Raw genomic sequence first — 15,780 nt, 5'->3', positions numbered from 1 at the left:
TTGGAGCGACATTTTCAGCTAAAGCATGCTAAATTTGTTGCCGATCATTCAGTTGCAACTGAGAGGAAAGGTGCAATTGCAGTGCTGGTGGAGGAGGACCGAAAAAACAGTTTCAAGAAGTGGATTGCATCTCCAAACTCTACTACTACTGCAAGTTTTGTTGCAGCCTGGGAGATAATAAAACGTGGAAAACCATTCGCAGAGTACATGAAGGATTTATTCATTAAAATATCAGATATCATCTGGTCTATGTCATTGTTTCAAGAAACAGTTGAGTGTCAGAGACATGTTTGTAGTTCCAAAGAACTACACCGACCACCAGCACTGTCACAAGCCACGCGCGCACAAAGCACGACCGCGACTTGCTCTTCTTCTTGTTCGTCTGTTTGCTCTTTGCTGTACAGATGTCAACAGGAAGTCAGCTGGTCTCTCTCGACTTTGAAGTCTTTGGACATGTGCAAGGTTCGACCACGTTTAGTCGCAAGTCTCAGTCTGTCTGTGCGGTCTAGCTTTCCTTCGGTGTGTGTGTGAGTGTGTGTGTGTGTGTGTGTGTGTGTGTGTGTGTGTGTGTGTGTGTGTGTGTGTGTGTGTGTGTGTGTGTGTGTGTGTGTGTGTGTGTGTGTGTGTGTGTGTGTGTGTGTGTGCGTGTGTGTGTGTGTATGTGCTCGCGACACGATCTGCTTCTTAATTTAGCATCATGTGTTTAGCGACTTGTCGCTCAGCAGAGATTTTGACGTGCTGCTGCTTTTTGTTTGCAGGCGTTTGCTTCAGAATGGTGAGTTGAGTCCATCTGGTGCTCTTCTTGCGCAACTTTGTACACGATAAGAAGCCGGCGTGCATACGTGACGTCATCGCTCGATTGACAGTACACAGAGAAGGAGGCAGTGCAAGCGGGCGTGGTGGGCTGGGTGAAGAACACTCATGGGGGGCCTGTGGTCGGACAGCTGCAGGGCCCCGCCGACGCCGTCGAGCACATGTGAGCGATACGCCACGCACACGCCGCCAGGTGGCGCACCTCACCACCACCAAGGTGTCCGCTCGTGTGTTGGCAAAGGCAAAATGCACAGAAAGCAGATACACTCATCAGTTTATCAGAGTCTATCGACCTTGCCCATCCAGCTGCCTTTCTGCATGTTTCTCAGTGATGTGCTCATCCGCGGTTTCCGAATTTCTTTGAATGAATACTGCTGTGAGTTTCTTCAAGATATTTAACCACGTAGGAAGCATTCACTCATGTGGTCTCTCAGTCTGAACACTAGCGGGCACCATGTCAAAGGACAACAGAGAGGAGATGCAGAAGAAAGCTGCAAGTCAGTACTCACACTAGAAAAATGCTCCGATACCACACATCAATACCAGCAACTGCACATTGCGCTCTAAATAGGGTTGAAGAAGTATTGCCGTCTGTCCTGTGCGGTCTGGCTTTCCTTCGGTGTGTGTGTGTGTGTGTGTGTGTGTGTGTGTGTGTGTGTGTGTGTGTGTGTGTGTGTGTGTGTGTGTGTGTGTGTGTGTGCGTGCGTGCGTGTGCGTGTGTGTGTGTGTGTTTTAGACTTTTGTCCAAGTCTAAAAGCCTTTTTGACGACCTCACTTCCTGCCAGGCCCAGGAGACAGCGGGGGAAAGGGGGGGTGGTCTTGCTGGAAAAACTTTTTTTCCCCCTTCTACATTTTCCCCCCTGGATAAGTTCAAAGTTCAACTTTCCAGTGTTAACATACATCAATTTGAATAAAATGGTGATGAGTACTACACTGCTGTTTAGATTCCCGCTTTTGGTGTTGCAGACGTCGACGAGGTAAACCACATGAGATGAAAGCATTAATGCCAGCTGTGCGCGTGTCTGTGTTTGCGTGTGTGTGCATGCATGCGTGGGCAGTCTTGCCGGTCAAGAGAAAGTAGGCCGGCGCCACCACCACTAGCCAGCCTGAAAGCACTTGAAGCTATGAAGCTACGCCGTTATTCAGATGTGACCCTGATCCTCTGCAATCTCCTGTAATCACATACACAGCGTGCATGTCCAAACGCATCACAAAATGGCACCTCCTACCATGGAAGAAGATTATTATTGTTATTATTATTTATTTAACATTCTTTGTTGTCTACATGGTGCTAATGTCTTGTGTGTGTGTGCACCTGCCTGTGTGTTTGGGATTGTAATTTTGCGCATGTTGTAATGTGCACGTTTATGTTGATGTTCATGTTGCATTTGAGTCGTGTGTGTGTGTGTGTGTGTGTGTGTGTGTGTGTGTGTGTGTGTGTGTGTGTGTATGTGTGTGTATATGTGTGTATATGTGTGTGTATATGTGTGTGTACGAGTTTGTTCAGGAAGGAGTGGCTGAACAAGAAGGGCAGCCCAAGCAGTCACATCACGAGGACGTCGTTCAATAATGAGCGGACGCTGTCGGCCTTGGAGGTGAGCAGCTTCAGCACTCGCTACTAATGGGCAGTCGCCACCCCGCCGACAGGTCGCCATGGAGTGCTTGACTTCCCGTTTGCCCACGTTTCTCCATTTGTCTTCTCCATCACGCGAGTTTGTCTTTCCCGCGTTTGGACTGGACCTCCACGCTTCTTGACAACCATTAAAATAACCGGCTTGTGGCTCTTTGCTTCTTTGCTTTTTTCTGAAAACGTCTCAGCGAATGGCCTTCTTTCCTACTATGATGTCACGATCATTTACAGAACCCCGTCACCAGCTCAACTGACTTGGCAGCCAGGCCGGATAAAGGTCGAAAGGTAAGCAGATCCGCAATGTGAGTGCAGATGAGCTTGCAACAATTGAGCTGAACAATTGTTGGTTTAAGGCAGTGTTTCCCAACCACTGTGCGACGTTCAGCTGTGCCGTGGGACTGTCCAATATTAATTACGTAGCGCATTGTAAACAGGATCGCCAAACCACTGGTCAGTTCGCGCAAGGCCTGGTCAGCCACTTGCTAATCGTGCATGTGTGGAGAATCGGAGAATCTTGAGATTTCATATTGTGTCGATATGATTGTATTGCATCGGCACATATTCAGTTTATGTGTGTGTTGCTGTGTGCTTTTGCTAACAGTGACAGACACTATGACGGTTGTGGTGCGTTTGTGGTCCGATGGAAATCAGAGAATGCAGTTCAACCGGAGAACCTGGATTGGTTATTTTTCACATACGTAAAGTAAGCAGTCAAGTCGAGACTCCTCGACTGTGATAGCCACTCAGCTGCTGTCAGAACAGCAGAGCGTCTTTAAAAGTGACTTTGTTCTTATTGTTGCAATATTTATAGACCTAGTCTAAAACAGTAAACAAAATCACGTTGATTCTTTTATTTTAATCACAATCACTTTAAATAGTTTATTTCTTACACCGTCTAAAACCTTTTTAAAAAACTGTCACTTTTATTTAAAAAAAGGAATACAATTTAAAGAATATTTAGTATTTATTTCTATTAAATTATTCGACTCTCCATACATATATAGGAATAGGACTCTACGTGTTTCGTTGTAATATAACTGATTTTAATATAGGAGCTTAACAGATTTTTGTTGGCGGTGTGCCGCGAGATTTTTTCCAATGAAAAGGTGTGCCATGAATGAAAAAAGGTTGGGAAACACTGGTTTAAGGGGTCAACGAAGGGTCTGTGGCGTTCGTCGCTTCCTGATGACACGCCACACCCTTAAGGACAGACTGGCTAACCTACTGCAGTACATCGAAACCTTGACACAACTTAAATTTGAAGACAAAATGACTCGACAACAATGGCAGTTCAGTTTCATGGTCAAATCTATTTGATATACCGTATTGGCCCGAATATAAGAAGACCCTGATTGTAAGACGACCCCCTCTTTTTCAAGACTCAAGTATAAAAAAAGACTTTTTGACTCAAGTTTGAAAAAATACTTTTTGAAAACCAAATTTAATTTTTATACAGAAAATAATTACGGTACATCTGAAACAAATGATTATAACTGTCATGTCTCGTCCCCAGTTTTGCTATGTGTCTAGGTTGCCATAGTTTTTGTTCGCGTCACCCCTCCCCTCCTGTGTCACCTCAATCAATGTAATCGCGGTCACCTGCCTCGTGTTTCGTGTTTTGTATTTAAGTCCTGTCTGCCCCTCGCTCCCCGTCGGATCATTGTTGTCGTACTGTTGTCATGTCCTGCTGTCTTCTTGTTTCACGTCCTGATCAGTCAAGTTATTGGTTGATAAGTCATGTCAGTTTGCCTTTTGAGTTTGCTTCAATAAACCCTGGTCCAAGCCGCTCCATCCGATCCGTGACAATAACAATATATGCGAGAGAAAAAGCATGTTATTTTGCGTCATTCAAATCATGCAAAAACTGTCGATCACATCCTAATATCTGAACATTTAAAGGGCTAGAGACACCGGTATATGTATAAATCGGTTTTAGTTAGCTTATGGGCTTATAAATATAAATTGACGCTCGAAACAACGAAAAGGAAGCTGTTGCTCTGAAAAATATAATTTAAATTTGCCGCACAGACGAGTTTGACTGCACCGAGCCGCCAGCCGGAAGTGACGTCTCATGACGTCTCAAGTTGTACGCGTTTAGCTTCAGTGAATGTAAACAAAAAGAGAAGAGGGGCCAGCGCGGAGACGTCGGGCCAGGTTTGCGGCCAACCCAGCTCGCCTAGCCGTGCCTTCCATTATCCTGGCGTACGTTCATTCGCGGGACGACAAGATGGGTTGAGTTCGCCTGATAGGATCCACGAACCGGACAGTGCGTGCCTGCTTTGTGCTCGTGTTCACAGTGGCCTGGTTGACTGTCATCTTTCCGGACTCTGCTGTGCATCGGGAGCGGCTAGCGTGCTATCACTCTTATTGTTCATCTTCTTGTTTTATTTTTCCTGTGTTGTTTACTTGTATGTGCGTTGTGAACTCTGTCTTATCTTTCCGGACTCTGCTGTGCATCGGGAGCGGCTAGCGGGCTATCTCTCTTATTGTTCATCTTCTTGTTTTATTTTTCCTGTGTTGTTTACTTGTATGTGCGTTGTGAACGCTGTCTTGTCACCCTGGGATAGTGAGAAACGTAATTTCGATCTCTTTGTGTGTCTTGACATGCGGAGGAATTGACAATAAAGGAGACTTTGAGACTCCAAACAAGACAAGCACAGACTGCAACGGACAATAAGGACTGCAGAAAAGATAATTGGAATCAACCTCCCATCTATCCAAGACTTGTACCTGTCCAGGACCAGGAAACGTGCAAGTAACATCTCAACAGACCCTTCGCACCCAGGTTGCAGCCTGTTTGAACTACTCCCCTCCGGACGCCGTTATAGAGCTCTGTACACTAAAACCAGCAGACACAGAGACAGCTTCTTCCCCCAGGCTGTCGCTCTGATGAACTCACACCACTCTTAGAGTCTCAGAGTCATTACTGTGCAATAACATCCCGCTTGCCACACCTTTTTTGTCTACACTGTTTGGACTATGTGTCCTCTCTGCATCCATTGCAGCCTGGTCATCCTAGAAGAGGGACCCTCCCATCTGTGGTCTCTTCTCAAGGTTTCTCATTTTCCCTAGCTGGAGTTTTGAGTTTTTCCTTGCCCTCTTGGGAGTTTAAGATCAGGGGGTGTTTGAGAATATCTTTCGTTCTTCACATGTCCTGAGTGTTGTTGTTAGTCACCTAAATGTTGAACAGAGGCTGTGATTTACCGAAGTCAAATTCCTTGTTTGTCACGCTCAAACATGGCGAATAAAAAAACTCTTGAACTCTTGAACTCTTGAACTTTGACTTTGAAAAGTATGTCGAAGCGTGACGGGAGGGGCACAATTCAGAAAACGTGCTCAGCTCGTCGAAAAAATGCGATTTAAGAAATAAAATTAAAAATGCGCCTAAAACCTAAACCAAACGCTGCAGATGTTCATTTCTTCATTCGCAGTGGTCAACTCGCCACTCTACTCTTTTTACTATGCCAACCTAACCACAGTGACGGGAGAGGCACAATTCAGAAAACGTGCTCAGCTCGTCGAGAAAATGCGATTTAAGCAATAAAATTAAAAATGCTTATAAAACCTAAACCAAACGTTGCAGGTGGTCATGTCTTCATGTGCCGAGATCAACTCGGCACTCTAAAGCCCCCAAGAGCACTTTTTACTTTTTACTATGCCAACCTAACCAGAGTGACGGGAGGGGCACAATTCAGAAAATGTGCTCAGCTCAGCCCAAGTGAACTGCTAGATTCATCATATTCTGCGTCAAAAGAGGTTTCTGAATCGGATAAAATGATGCTAATATTGCCGCTAGAAACGGAGCTGTCGCTATCATCTGCCATGTTGTTTGGGTTTGTTGACATCCAGATGTACAACTTGTGACGTCACAGTAATGGCGCCGCCAGTTTGGCTTCGTGCGGGACCCGATCGATAAACTGGCATTTCATTTCAGCTTTATTCTTAGTAATCGGTGTCCATTTTTAATTTCCAATGCGGCAAATGTGTTCACTTTATACATTCTATCAAATTCCGTTCTAATTGAAAAAAAAGGGATGTCTCTAGCACTTTAAATATGTAAACTAAAGTGCAATCACATTTGTAAATGAATGGCTTCTGGTTTTTGAAATTAAATGAACCAATCTACTGTGATAAAACAACAAAACTGCAATAACTGCATTAACCATCAAAGTGAAGTCTAACTGTATCTTGCAGATGGAGAAAAAACAGCTCAGACGTCCGGAATGAGTGAGTAGTGTTTACTGGAGGAGCTGCGGTGGAAAAAAATATTAAAAATATTTTCTAGATTTCAGCGTCGGCTCTGTCACAATAATGCGACCAGCGCGGTGCAGTTGCGCGGTCGGCGGCGAGCTACGGTTGCGCGTTTGGCGGTGCGCTGCAGTTGCGCGATCGGACAAAAATGTGCAAATGAAAAAATGCTAAAAAAAAAAAAAAAAAAAGGCGTTTTCTTTTTAGTCTTGGAGCGGATTAAATATTTTTCCATTATTTGTAACGGGAAAAGTAGATACGGAATTCGACCGATTAGCTTCTCGAACCGCCTTCTGGAACGGTTTGTGGTCGAAAACCGAGGTTTGACTGTACTAAATAACCATAAATGAAATACTCTCTGCAACACACCAAATATAAGTCAATGAGACATCAAAATACATTTGCTGGCGACCGTTAGTCGCCGTGCCGCTGCGTAACGGGTACTCGTACGATGCGAGGCAAATTTAAAGAAGCGCGCCGGAGCTGTCAATCAAACGGCACGCACACGAAGCAAACTACAATCGGACAAACGGCACAACAGTGGACAGTAGTAACAATGAAATCTATATACTCACTTTGTGTCAAGGACGCACACGATCACAGCAACATACTCAGTTACCTGCAACCTTTAACTTACCGCTGCGCACAAGCTCCAACAATCCAAAAAACCGAGGTAACTCACGCGAGACTTAAGGCGCGGTGACGTAACTTCACTTTAAAGATATCTGGCGCTATCTAGTGTTGTGAATGGTTATAATGTCTAGACCCCGAATGTAAGACGACCCCCACTTTTTCAGTCTTATTTCAATGTCAAATTCCTTTCAAAACAACTATAGAACATCTTGAAACAAACAACGTTCTCAACAACTCACAATTTGGCTTCCGATCAGCTCGTTCAACACTATCTGCACAGCTACGACTCACAGAATATATACGCACTTCTCTTAATAAAGGCCACTTCACAGGAGCAGTCTTTGTAGATTTCCGTAAAGCCTTTGACACAGTTAATCACCAAATAGTCCATAACAAACTAGCTTCTTTACATCTCTCCCCCTTAGCTCTAACTATGCTCCCTTCATACCTCTCGGATAGAATCCAGGTTGTTAATATTGGTCAGGCCACATCTACTCCATTACCATCTCCCACTGGTGTTCCCTAGGGCAGCATACTGGGCCCATTATTATTCATTATGTACATCAATGACATGCCCAACATATGCAAACAAACTCAAATCATATTACCGTAATTTTCGGACTATAAATCTCGTTTTTTTTCATAGTTTGGGTGGGGGGGGGGGGAGGATTTATACTGATGAGCGACTTATATGTGAAATTTTTCAAAAATAAAAAAATTAAAAAAATAAAAAGTGAAACTGCGATAAACGAACCGCGATGTAGCAAGGGATTACTGTAATTTGAATTTCAAGTGACATCAGCAGCGCGGCGCGGCGATTGTTTACATAAAGGACAAAGATTCGATCACGGGATGACGAAGAGCCCCACGTACTACCGGCATCATTAGCGGCTTTGTTTGTAAGTGACACGGAGGACGAAGAGTTGGAAGGATTTAATGATTTGGAGTGACACAGAAGGTTTGAAAAACTATTATGGCTTTTACGCACGCCCGGTCCTACTCTACGGAGCTCTCTTTCAACTCCGTGGATGGAAGTCGGGGGCCGGCGCTTGGCCGGGTGGCTGTCCGGGGACGGTGGATGGGGCTCGGACATGGCTTTTACGCACGCCCGGTCCTACTCTACGGAGCTCTCTTTCACCTCCGTGGATGGAAGTCGGGGGCCTGCGCTCGGCCGGGTGGCTGTCCGGAGACGGTGGATGGGGCTCGGACATGGCTTTTACGCACGCCCGGTCCTATTCTATGGAGCTCTCTTCCACCTTTGTGGCTGGAAGTGCCACCTCCGGGGATGGAAGTCCACGCCGCCACACGCCTGGAAGTCAACGCCGGTGCTTGGGGCCGTGTTGGGGGGAACTATTTATGTTATAGTTATTTTATATACTTTATTTCGTATAGCAACTTGTATATGGTTTTATTGTTACAATTCAGTAGTTGTTGGCTCGTTGAACTCTTGTTTTGTTAAATAAAGAGTCGTTTACCAAACCCACGTCTTTCCTTGTACTTTGTTAACGCTACAATATAGTTATATACTAGATCTGTGGAATAACAACGAGGCTGACGTCAGGGCGCACGCGCGGCGTTGTTGACAAAGGACGAGGAATTTGATCGATGGATTTAATGATTTTGAGTGACACAGATGGTTTGATAATATTGTTGTTTATATGATAGTTATTTGATATATACTTTATATATCGATATATGGGTCTGTGGAATATTTAGAATATTTAGACGTCAGCGGCGCGGCGCATACGCGGCATAGTTTCCATAAAGGACAATCGATGGATTTAATGAATTGGAGTGACACAGATAAAAACGTGTTTTTTATGTAATAGTTATTTGAATAACTGAATGTTACGTCAGGCCCGTTCTCAGCTCTTCGTTTGTGTTTATGTCACGTTAGCATACCTATCGTTTAGCCTGTTGTTGCTCGTTCATGTCTGTTCTTGGTGTTGGATTTTGTCGAATAAATTTCCCTCAAAATGCGACTTGTACTCCGGAGCGACTTATATATGGGTTTTTTTCACGTTGTTGTGCATTTTATGACTCATGCGACCTATATTCCGGAGCGACTTTTAGTCTGAAAGTTACGGTACATGGCAGACTATCTATCTGGACCCATCACTGCACGTCACTTGCACGCTCCAATGCACTAACCTTCCAGAATTACACAATTCTCATGGCAATAAAACTCTTCTATCAACTACACACAAATTCTCTCCCACCTATAGTTAATTCACTCATCCCAGGCCGTAATGAAAGACAGGCCCGCATCACCCGCTAAGTTACACAGGACCTCATCCGAACCCCAGCATACAAAAACAATTTTGGTCCAAACTCTTTTATATGCACATTTTGATCTGGAATGAGATACCCCTTCAAATCCGATCAGCCACCTCTATTACGCAATTTAAACGGCTATACACATATTTTTTAATAACAAACCAAACTTGCACCCATTAACAATAATGTATATATTGTATTTTCATGTATGTAATGTTATAGGAACCTGCTGTAAAACAGTTCTTGAACTGAGTCAGGCCTTTCCTTTAAATAAACTGAAACTGAATGCAAAAAATATTGTCTTATATTAATACGGTATGTCTATGTGTAGGGAGTCGCTGAAGGTGTAGGGCAGTGGTGTCAAACTCATTTTTTTGGCAGGCCGCATTGTAGTCATAGCTTCTTTCGGAGGGCCATTATGACTGTCAACCCAAATAATTGTGTGAGCACCTCATATTATATACAGTAAAAGCTACAAAACAAACTGACAAATAACTCGTTTTCAAATCAGACGAGTAAAAACTGGTCAAATATTTTTTAAATAAAAGATACAATTAAAAGTGAAGACAATTTGCAATTCTAGTAATGACACACGAATTTGATGCACAATTTGTCTTCGCGGGCCACATAAAATGATGTGGCGGGCCGTATCTGGCCCCCGGGCCTTGAGTTTGACACCTATGGTGTAGGGGTACACTTGCCTGTCTTGTGTGCCGACACCGTGAGTTTGATTCCTGTACATGAGTGTGCGTGTGTGTGTGTGTGTGTGTGTGTGTGCGCGTGTGTGTGTGTGTGTGCGTGTGTGTGCGTGTGTGTGTGCGTGCGTGCGTGCGTGCGTGTGTGTGTGTGTACGTAGGTGCGTGTGACTTTTTTTTTTTAAATGGCTGTGTAATAGGCTCTTTGGTGCACTGGTTAGCACGTCGGCCTCACAGTTAGGAGGGTGCGGGTTCGATTCCACCTCCGGCCCTCCCAGTGTGGAGTTTGCATGTTCTCCCTGTGCCCGCGTGGGTTTTCTCCGGGCACTCGGGTTTCCTCCCACATCCCAAAAACATGCCTGTTAGGCCGATTGAGCACTCCAAATTGTCCCTAGATGTGAGTGTGAATGGTTGTTCGTCTCTGTTTGCCCTGCAGTTGGCTGGCAGCCAGTTCAGTGTGTCCCCTGCCTACTGCCCGATGACTGCTGGGATAGGCTCCAGCACACCCGCGACCCCTGTGGGGACAAGCAGTATAGAAAATTAATGGATGGATGTGTAATAAGCCCCCTAAGTGGCCAAGACGTGCACACCTGAGTGAGCAGCGTGATGGCCGTGCACAAATGAATTCTTTACACATGATTCTATTGCAAAATGTCGCTTTATCAAGGACTTTGATGTATAGTGTACGCGGCGAGCGTGTCATGTGACCTGGAATGGCATCACCGCTTCCCGCTTCTCACGTCCTCGCGGAACACTTTGCGTGACTTGCGACCGCCGTCTGTAAAATCACAGCAGAGTCGCTGCCATGGCAACAGAAAGCCTGACGCAGCACTCTGAGTGTGTGCGTGCGCATTGTGGGAAGGCTTCCTATTAGTTGGGAAAGGGGCGGGGGGGTTATCGGTATGGCAACCCTCTGTGAAAGCTTCATCCGAGCACGTGAGAGATGTGTGCGCCTGCATGATGAACAGCAGTGTGCCTTTGTTATCATAGCATCTCCGTTGGTGCCTCAGCGGCAGGTTGAGCACGAACAGCACAGCAACACATGTAGACCGACAATGGGGATGCTCACCGTCACATCGTCTTGATCCTCTGTTTGTGCCGCAGTTGAGAGGGCTGCTCATGGTTAAGGCAATGAGCAGCCAAATTGACAAATTGTATTTACGTAATGGATAGATGGATGTAATTTTGTCAAGTCGAAGCCAGTTTTCCTCCAAAACATTGACATGACAACAAATCAGGCTTTTGGGGGTTCCTTTTTTCCTTTTCCCCCCTCATTACTTTTTATTTCATTTAATTTCTCTTTTTTTTTTGCTTTCTTTTTTCATAATTTTGTGAATTTTACTTTAATAGTTTTTATTTTGGGGAGGGGATCTATTTTGTCTCTTGTTTGTGGTGTTTCAAAAGAGCAAAATTACAGCAAGGTAAAAGATCTTTTACCTCACTGTAATTTTGCTTACCCCTTTCTACATTTCTTGCAGCCTGTACGCTGCAAATGTTGCCATTGTGCGACTCACGTGATGTAATGTTAGAGAGAGGCTTGCACGTCCTCGAGTCTTGTTCAGATCCGGAGATCTGCATGTGGTATCAACACCTCCAAATATATCCCCCTACCCAATAAGAAGCTCCTCTTTCAGCAGCGCAGCGCTGAGCGCCTCCCGCCCCCGCGCCAAAAACCCACCGGCTCTTCTTTTTCTTGTTCTTCCTCTCTCGGCTACAACTTTGGCATCTCGGCACCATCGCCATGGAAACCAGCCTGCCTCTATCAAAAATGTATGGCACCGAAACTCCTCCATGCGGCCTTCTCCATGTCCTGCCCACGCACACCCTCGCGCATACACACACACGCACGCCCTACCTGAGTGTGTGTGGGTGCTGACAGTGGTTGCTGAGCAACAAGTTGACATTCAAGCAACTACACACTCAGGTTTTCCCAAATGTCATCATGACAAGTCTTACTACACGGAAGATTTCACATCTTGTATGTTGATAACATTCTTAACATCACCAAAAAGCAAGAAATGCTTCCATAAGACATATGCTCACACTTGTTTGTCGTAATGAACATTCTTTTTTTATCTTTTTATTTTTGCCGTTTTTGTTCGAGTCCTTTTCTCTTGTTTTTATTTTGTCACTTTTGTTTTTTGTCAGGGTCTGGGAGGGTTTTCTTTTATCCACAGGGGGCAGCCGTGAGCAGTGGTGGAGGACCCACAGGTGTGGCTGATCAGGCTCGTTAGGGGAAGGCTTTTAATCAGATCAACTGGTCAGAGTGCCATATCGAGTCCTGGTCCACGAAGTGCTTATCCTCTTGTCTTCAGTCTGGCGTGCCGTCTCGCCCGCCCCTAGTGACACCCGAAGAACCGGATTCGATCGATCTTTCACATGTTCCTGGAGAATACCATGACCTAAGACAGATTTTCAACAAAAGCAAGGCTTCATCCTTACTACCTCATCGCTCCTACGACTGTGCCATAGAGCTTCTTCCCGGAGCCCCGCTACCGTCCAGCAGGCTCTACAACATCTCACGCACCGAATGACACGCTATGGAAACATACATCAACGAATCACTGGCTGCTGGCATCATTCGCCCTTCCTCCTCACCCCTGGGGGCAGGATTCTTCTTCGTGGGCAAGAAGGAACCCGTCCAGGAGCCCACCATCTTCCCCAAGCTTGATATCCGGAACGCATATCACCTGGTCAGGATACGCCAGGGTGATGAGTGGAAGACCGCTTTCAAGACCCCGCTTGGCTGTTTTGAATACCTCGCCATGAACTTTGGACTCTGAAACGCTCCCGCAGTCTTCCAAACACTAGTAAACGATGTCCTTCGGGACTTCCTCAACATCTTTGTCTTTGTCTACCTTGATGACATCCTCATCTATTCACGGAACCCCTCCGAACATCGCCGTCATGTCTACCTGGTGCTGCAGCGTCTCCTGGAGAATCGCTTATTTGTCAAATCTGAGAAGTGCGAATTTCACAAATGGTCAGAGTGGACAGGTTCAACCAGATCCCAAAAAGATCAAAGTCGTCCTGGACTGGCCTGTTCCAGAGACCCGAAACCAAGTCCAACGCTTCCTTGGGTTTGCCAACTTCTACCACCGCTTCATTCGCAATTACCCCCAGACAGCCGGTCCTCTCACAGCCCTGACATCTCCCAAGACAGCGTTTACCTGATCTTGATGAGGACCCGGTCTACCCAGTCCGACGGATCGTGGACCGCCGTGGGTGGCAGTACCTCGTTGACTGGGAGGGCTACGGTCCCGAGGACCGGTCTTGGGTGCCCCGTTCCTACATCTGCAATCCCTCCCTGATCTCGGACGACTGGTCTTTGCTCCCGTCTTCCTCTTCTGGGGTGCTGGGAGGGCGGCCGTTGAGGGGGTGGTGGTGTCAGGGTCCGGGAGGGGTTTCTTTTATCCACAGGGGGTAGCCGTGAGCAGTGGCAGAGGACCCACAGGTGTGGCTGATCAGACTCATCAGGGGAAGGCTTTTAAGGAGCGTACTGCCAGCGGCTCGTCGAACGAGTGTCCTACCTGTTGTGATCCTCCACGGTTGTGCCTCTAGCTCCTTGATATCCTCTTGCTCATCGACGCCATGTTCTCCTGATCCTCCGGTCTGCAGTAAGATCTCCGCCACACCCACGTCGAATCCTCTGACCAAGTCTTGTGTATTTCGCTCGCAGATTCCCTCCACGGCTCACCGCCAAGATCCACCCCATCTGGCTGAACTCCACACGCTCTGCCGTTGCTGCTCTTGCTCCTGGCTCGGATCCTCCTGCTCCACCTCCATGGCATCTCCTGCAATAACACTCCTCACTCATTCTGAACTTCTGAGTTGGTTTTCCTGCATGTGGGTCAAATCAATCGCCAAAACGATGACATTTTTGTCATTTTTATTAAATTAATAAATCTTTTTGTCTCTTTACTTCCTCATTTTCCTCGCTCTTTTTATTGCGTATTTCTTGTATCCACTATACCAGGGGTCAGCAACCTGCGGCCCCGGAGCCGCATGCGTCTCTTCAGCCTCCTTATAGCGGCTCCCTTTGGTCTTGGTGAAAAAACGCCCAAAAATCCGAACATAAATAAAGAGTATTTCTTAATTCATTTGTATTCACATATTATTAGTTTATTTTGTTGCACAGTTATCTTGGAGTTTGAGTTGATACGATCCAATTTTTAAAAAGCTAGACCTATTTCTAATTCATAATTTGTCAACTAAATATAAGCTACGTCACATCAACGTCAACATCCCGCGCCTTTACCTGTCACGTCTCGTCCCCAACTGCTCCACTATGTGTCTGTTGTCTTGGTTTCTGTCTGTGTGCTCGCCCCTCCCCTCCTGTGTGCCCATGATCAGTGTGATTATTCCCACCTGCCTCTCGTTACCTGTCATGTATATAAGTCCTGTTTGCCCCTCACTCCCTGTCGGATCATTGGTTGTGGTCGTTCGGTCTTGGATTTACGTTGAGTGTTCCTGTCATGAGGTTTTTTGGTTCCTGTTCCTGTAATCGGTAATGTCACTCTGTCTTTTTGTTTCACGTCTTTTTGGTCAGTCTCGTTGTTAGGTTTTGTCAGGTCATGTCAGTTGCCGAGTCTGTTAGTTTGCCTTTTTTGAGTTCACCAATAAACCCTGGTCCAAGCACATCACGATCCCCAAGCCAAAACAAGCCATTGAATAATCACGCTTAAAAATCAAAGTCCATCGCGAGGAACAACAATGCCGATAATACGACTTGTTTATTTAGGTGTCTTTTTTTAAGTGAGCGCGGAAACTGTGACGTCATGATCCCGTGACCTGGTGTGTCGTCGCCCTGTCCAGTATGTTTTCAAACTTTGGAGAGAATACAGTCACTCTTCGGCACCATAACGCGTTGTCGTGACCACCACACGCGCAGGCGCGTACGCACACTTACACGCAAACGTTTTCTACTTTGACCCATCATCCAATCTCTCCAGACCCCGCTTCCGCCCCCGCCAGTCCCTGCTGCCGCTCACTAATTTAAGGGATAGGCGCGCTTCTTTTTGTAGTTGTTATCCGGGCGGGTTGAAACATTGCATGCTAAGAAGCTGGCATCTCTGGCTTCCATTGTCATTCTCTTGGTGGAGATTACGTAAAAAGAATATATATATATATATATCAGATTGAATGTGTGGCGTCGCTGCAGAAAGGTCAAGCAAACATTTCCAGTCAATTTATGTTAGTGGTGGTGAATAAAAACAAACTCGGAGCTTCCCAACATATTGGACTGAAGTCTAAAGTCGTTTGGATAGAGTGGACATTGTTCGGAGCTGTGAAGAATGCCAGGGTCGTTCTTGAATTCAAAGTTAAGCAGTAACGCAAGCAAGTTCTCGGTGGTTTGTCTGACATGAACGATCGTGTTAAACTGTTGAGTCAGTCTTGTCGATTTTAGCCATTTTTGATTAGGCGTGGTCAAGTGAGCTCGCTTTACTGCTGATCACGTCATGGCGATCACGTGATTGGGTAGTA

The 15,780-nt window shown here is 45.8% G+C and overlaps 2 protein-coding genes across 7 annotated transcripts in view; both read left to right on the top strand.

Moving 5' to 3' along the window:
- The first annotated feature begins 317 nt into the window (after positions 1 to 317).
- On the top strand, positions 318 to 14,217 carry LOC125978217 (acylphosphatase-2-like). Of its 5 annotated transcripts, none has more exons than XM_049735390.1 (6): positions 318 to 462; positions 759 to 775; positions 867 to 976; positions 2,321 to 2,408; positions 2,675 to 2,728; positions 13,976 to 14,217. In XM_049735390.1, exons 1-6 carry the CDS (start codon positions 405 to 407, stop codon positions 14,195 to 14,197), a joined length of 549 nt encoding a protein of 182 aa, XP_049591347.1. In that variant the 5' UTR covers positions 318 to 404; the 3' UTR covers positions 14,198 to 14,217. The 5 variants fall into 5 exon arrangements, with proteins under 5 accessions (XP_049591347.1, XP_049591342.1, XP_049591351.1 ...); XM_049735385.1 differs by having other exon boundaries at positions 2,312 to 2,408; XM_049735392.2 differs by lacking the exons at positions 318 to 462; positions 13,976 to 14,217 and adding an exon at positions 6,638 to 6,827 and having other exon boundaries at positions 469 to 775; positions 2,312 to 2,408.
- Positions 14,218 to 14,616: 399 nt separating this feature from the next.
- sptbn1 (spectrin, beta, non-erythrocytic 1) overlaps positions 14,617 to 15,780 on the top strand; it is a 47,516-nt gene continuing 46,352 nt past the window's right edge. For both annotated transcript variants that reach the window (XM_049735339.2, XM_049735337.2), the window contains exon 1: positions 14,617 to 14,803. The gene's annotated coding sequence lies outside the window, so the exon portion shown is untranslated. The remainder of the gene's footprint in view (positions 14,804 to 15,780) is intronic.

Source organism: Syngnathus scovelli, chromosome 12, assembly GCF_024217435.2.
Source record: "Syngnathus scovelli strain Florida chromosome 12, RoL_Ssco_1.2, whole genome shotgun sequence".
Classification (NCBI taxonomy): domain Eukaryota; kingdom Metazoa; phylum Chordata; class Actinopteri; order Syngnathiformes; family Syngnathidae; genus Syngnathus; species Syngnathus scovelli.
The sequence above is the reverse complement of the archived record's forward strand: the minus strand, read 5'-3'. Positions and strand labels throughout refer to the sequence as shown.

Bases quoted from the DNA above. Each gene is read 5' to 3' on its own strand.
- LOC125978217 (XM_049735385.1), top strand. From the start codon at position 405: ATGTCAACAGGAAGTCAGCTGGTCTCTCTCGACTTTGAAGTCTTTGGA. The intron at 977-2,311 runs GTGAGCGATACG...TGTGTGTACGAG, and splicing joins GCCGACGCCGTCGAGCACAT to TTTGTTCAGGAAGGAGTGGC. The intron at 2,729-13,975 runs GTAAGCAGATCC...TTTCGCTCGCAG, and splicing joins GGCCGGATAAAGGTCGAAAG to ATTCCCTCCACGGCTCACCG.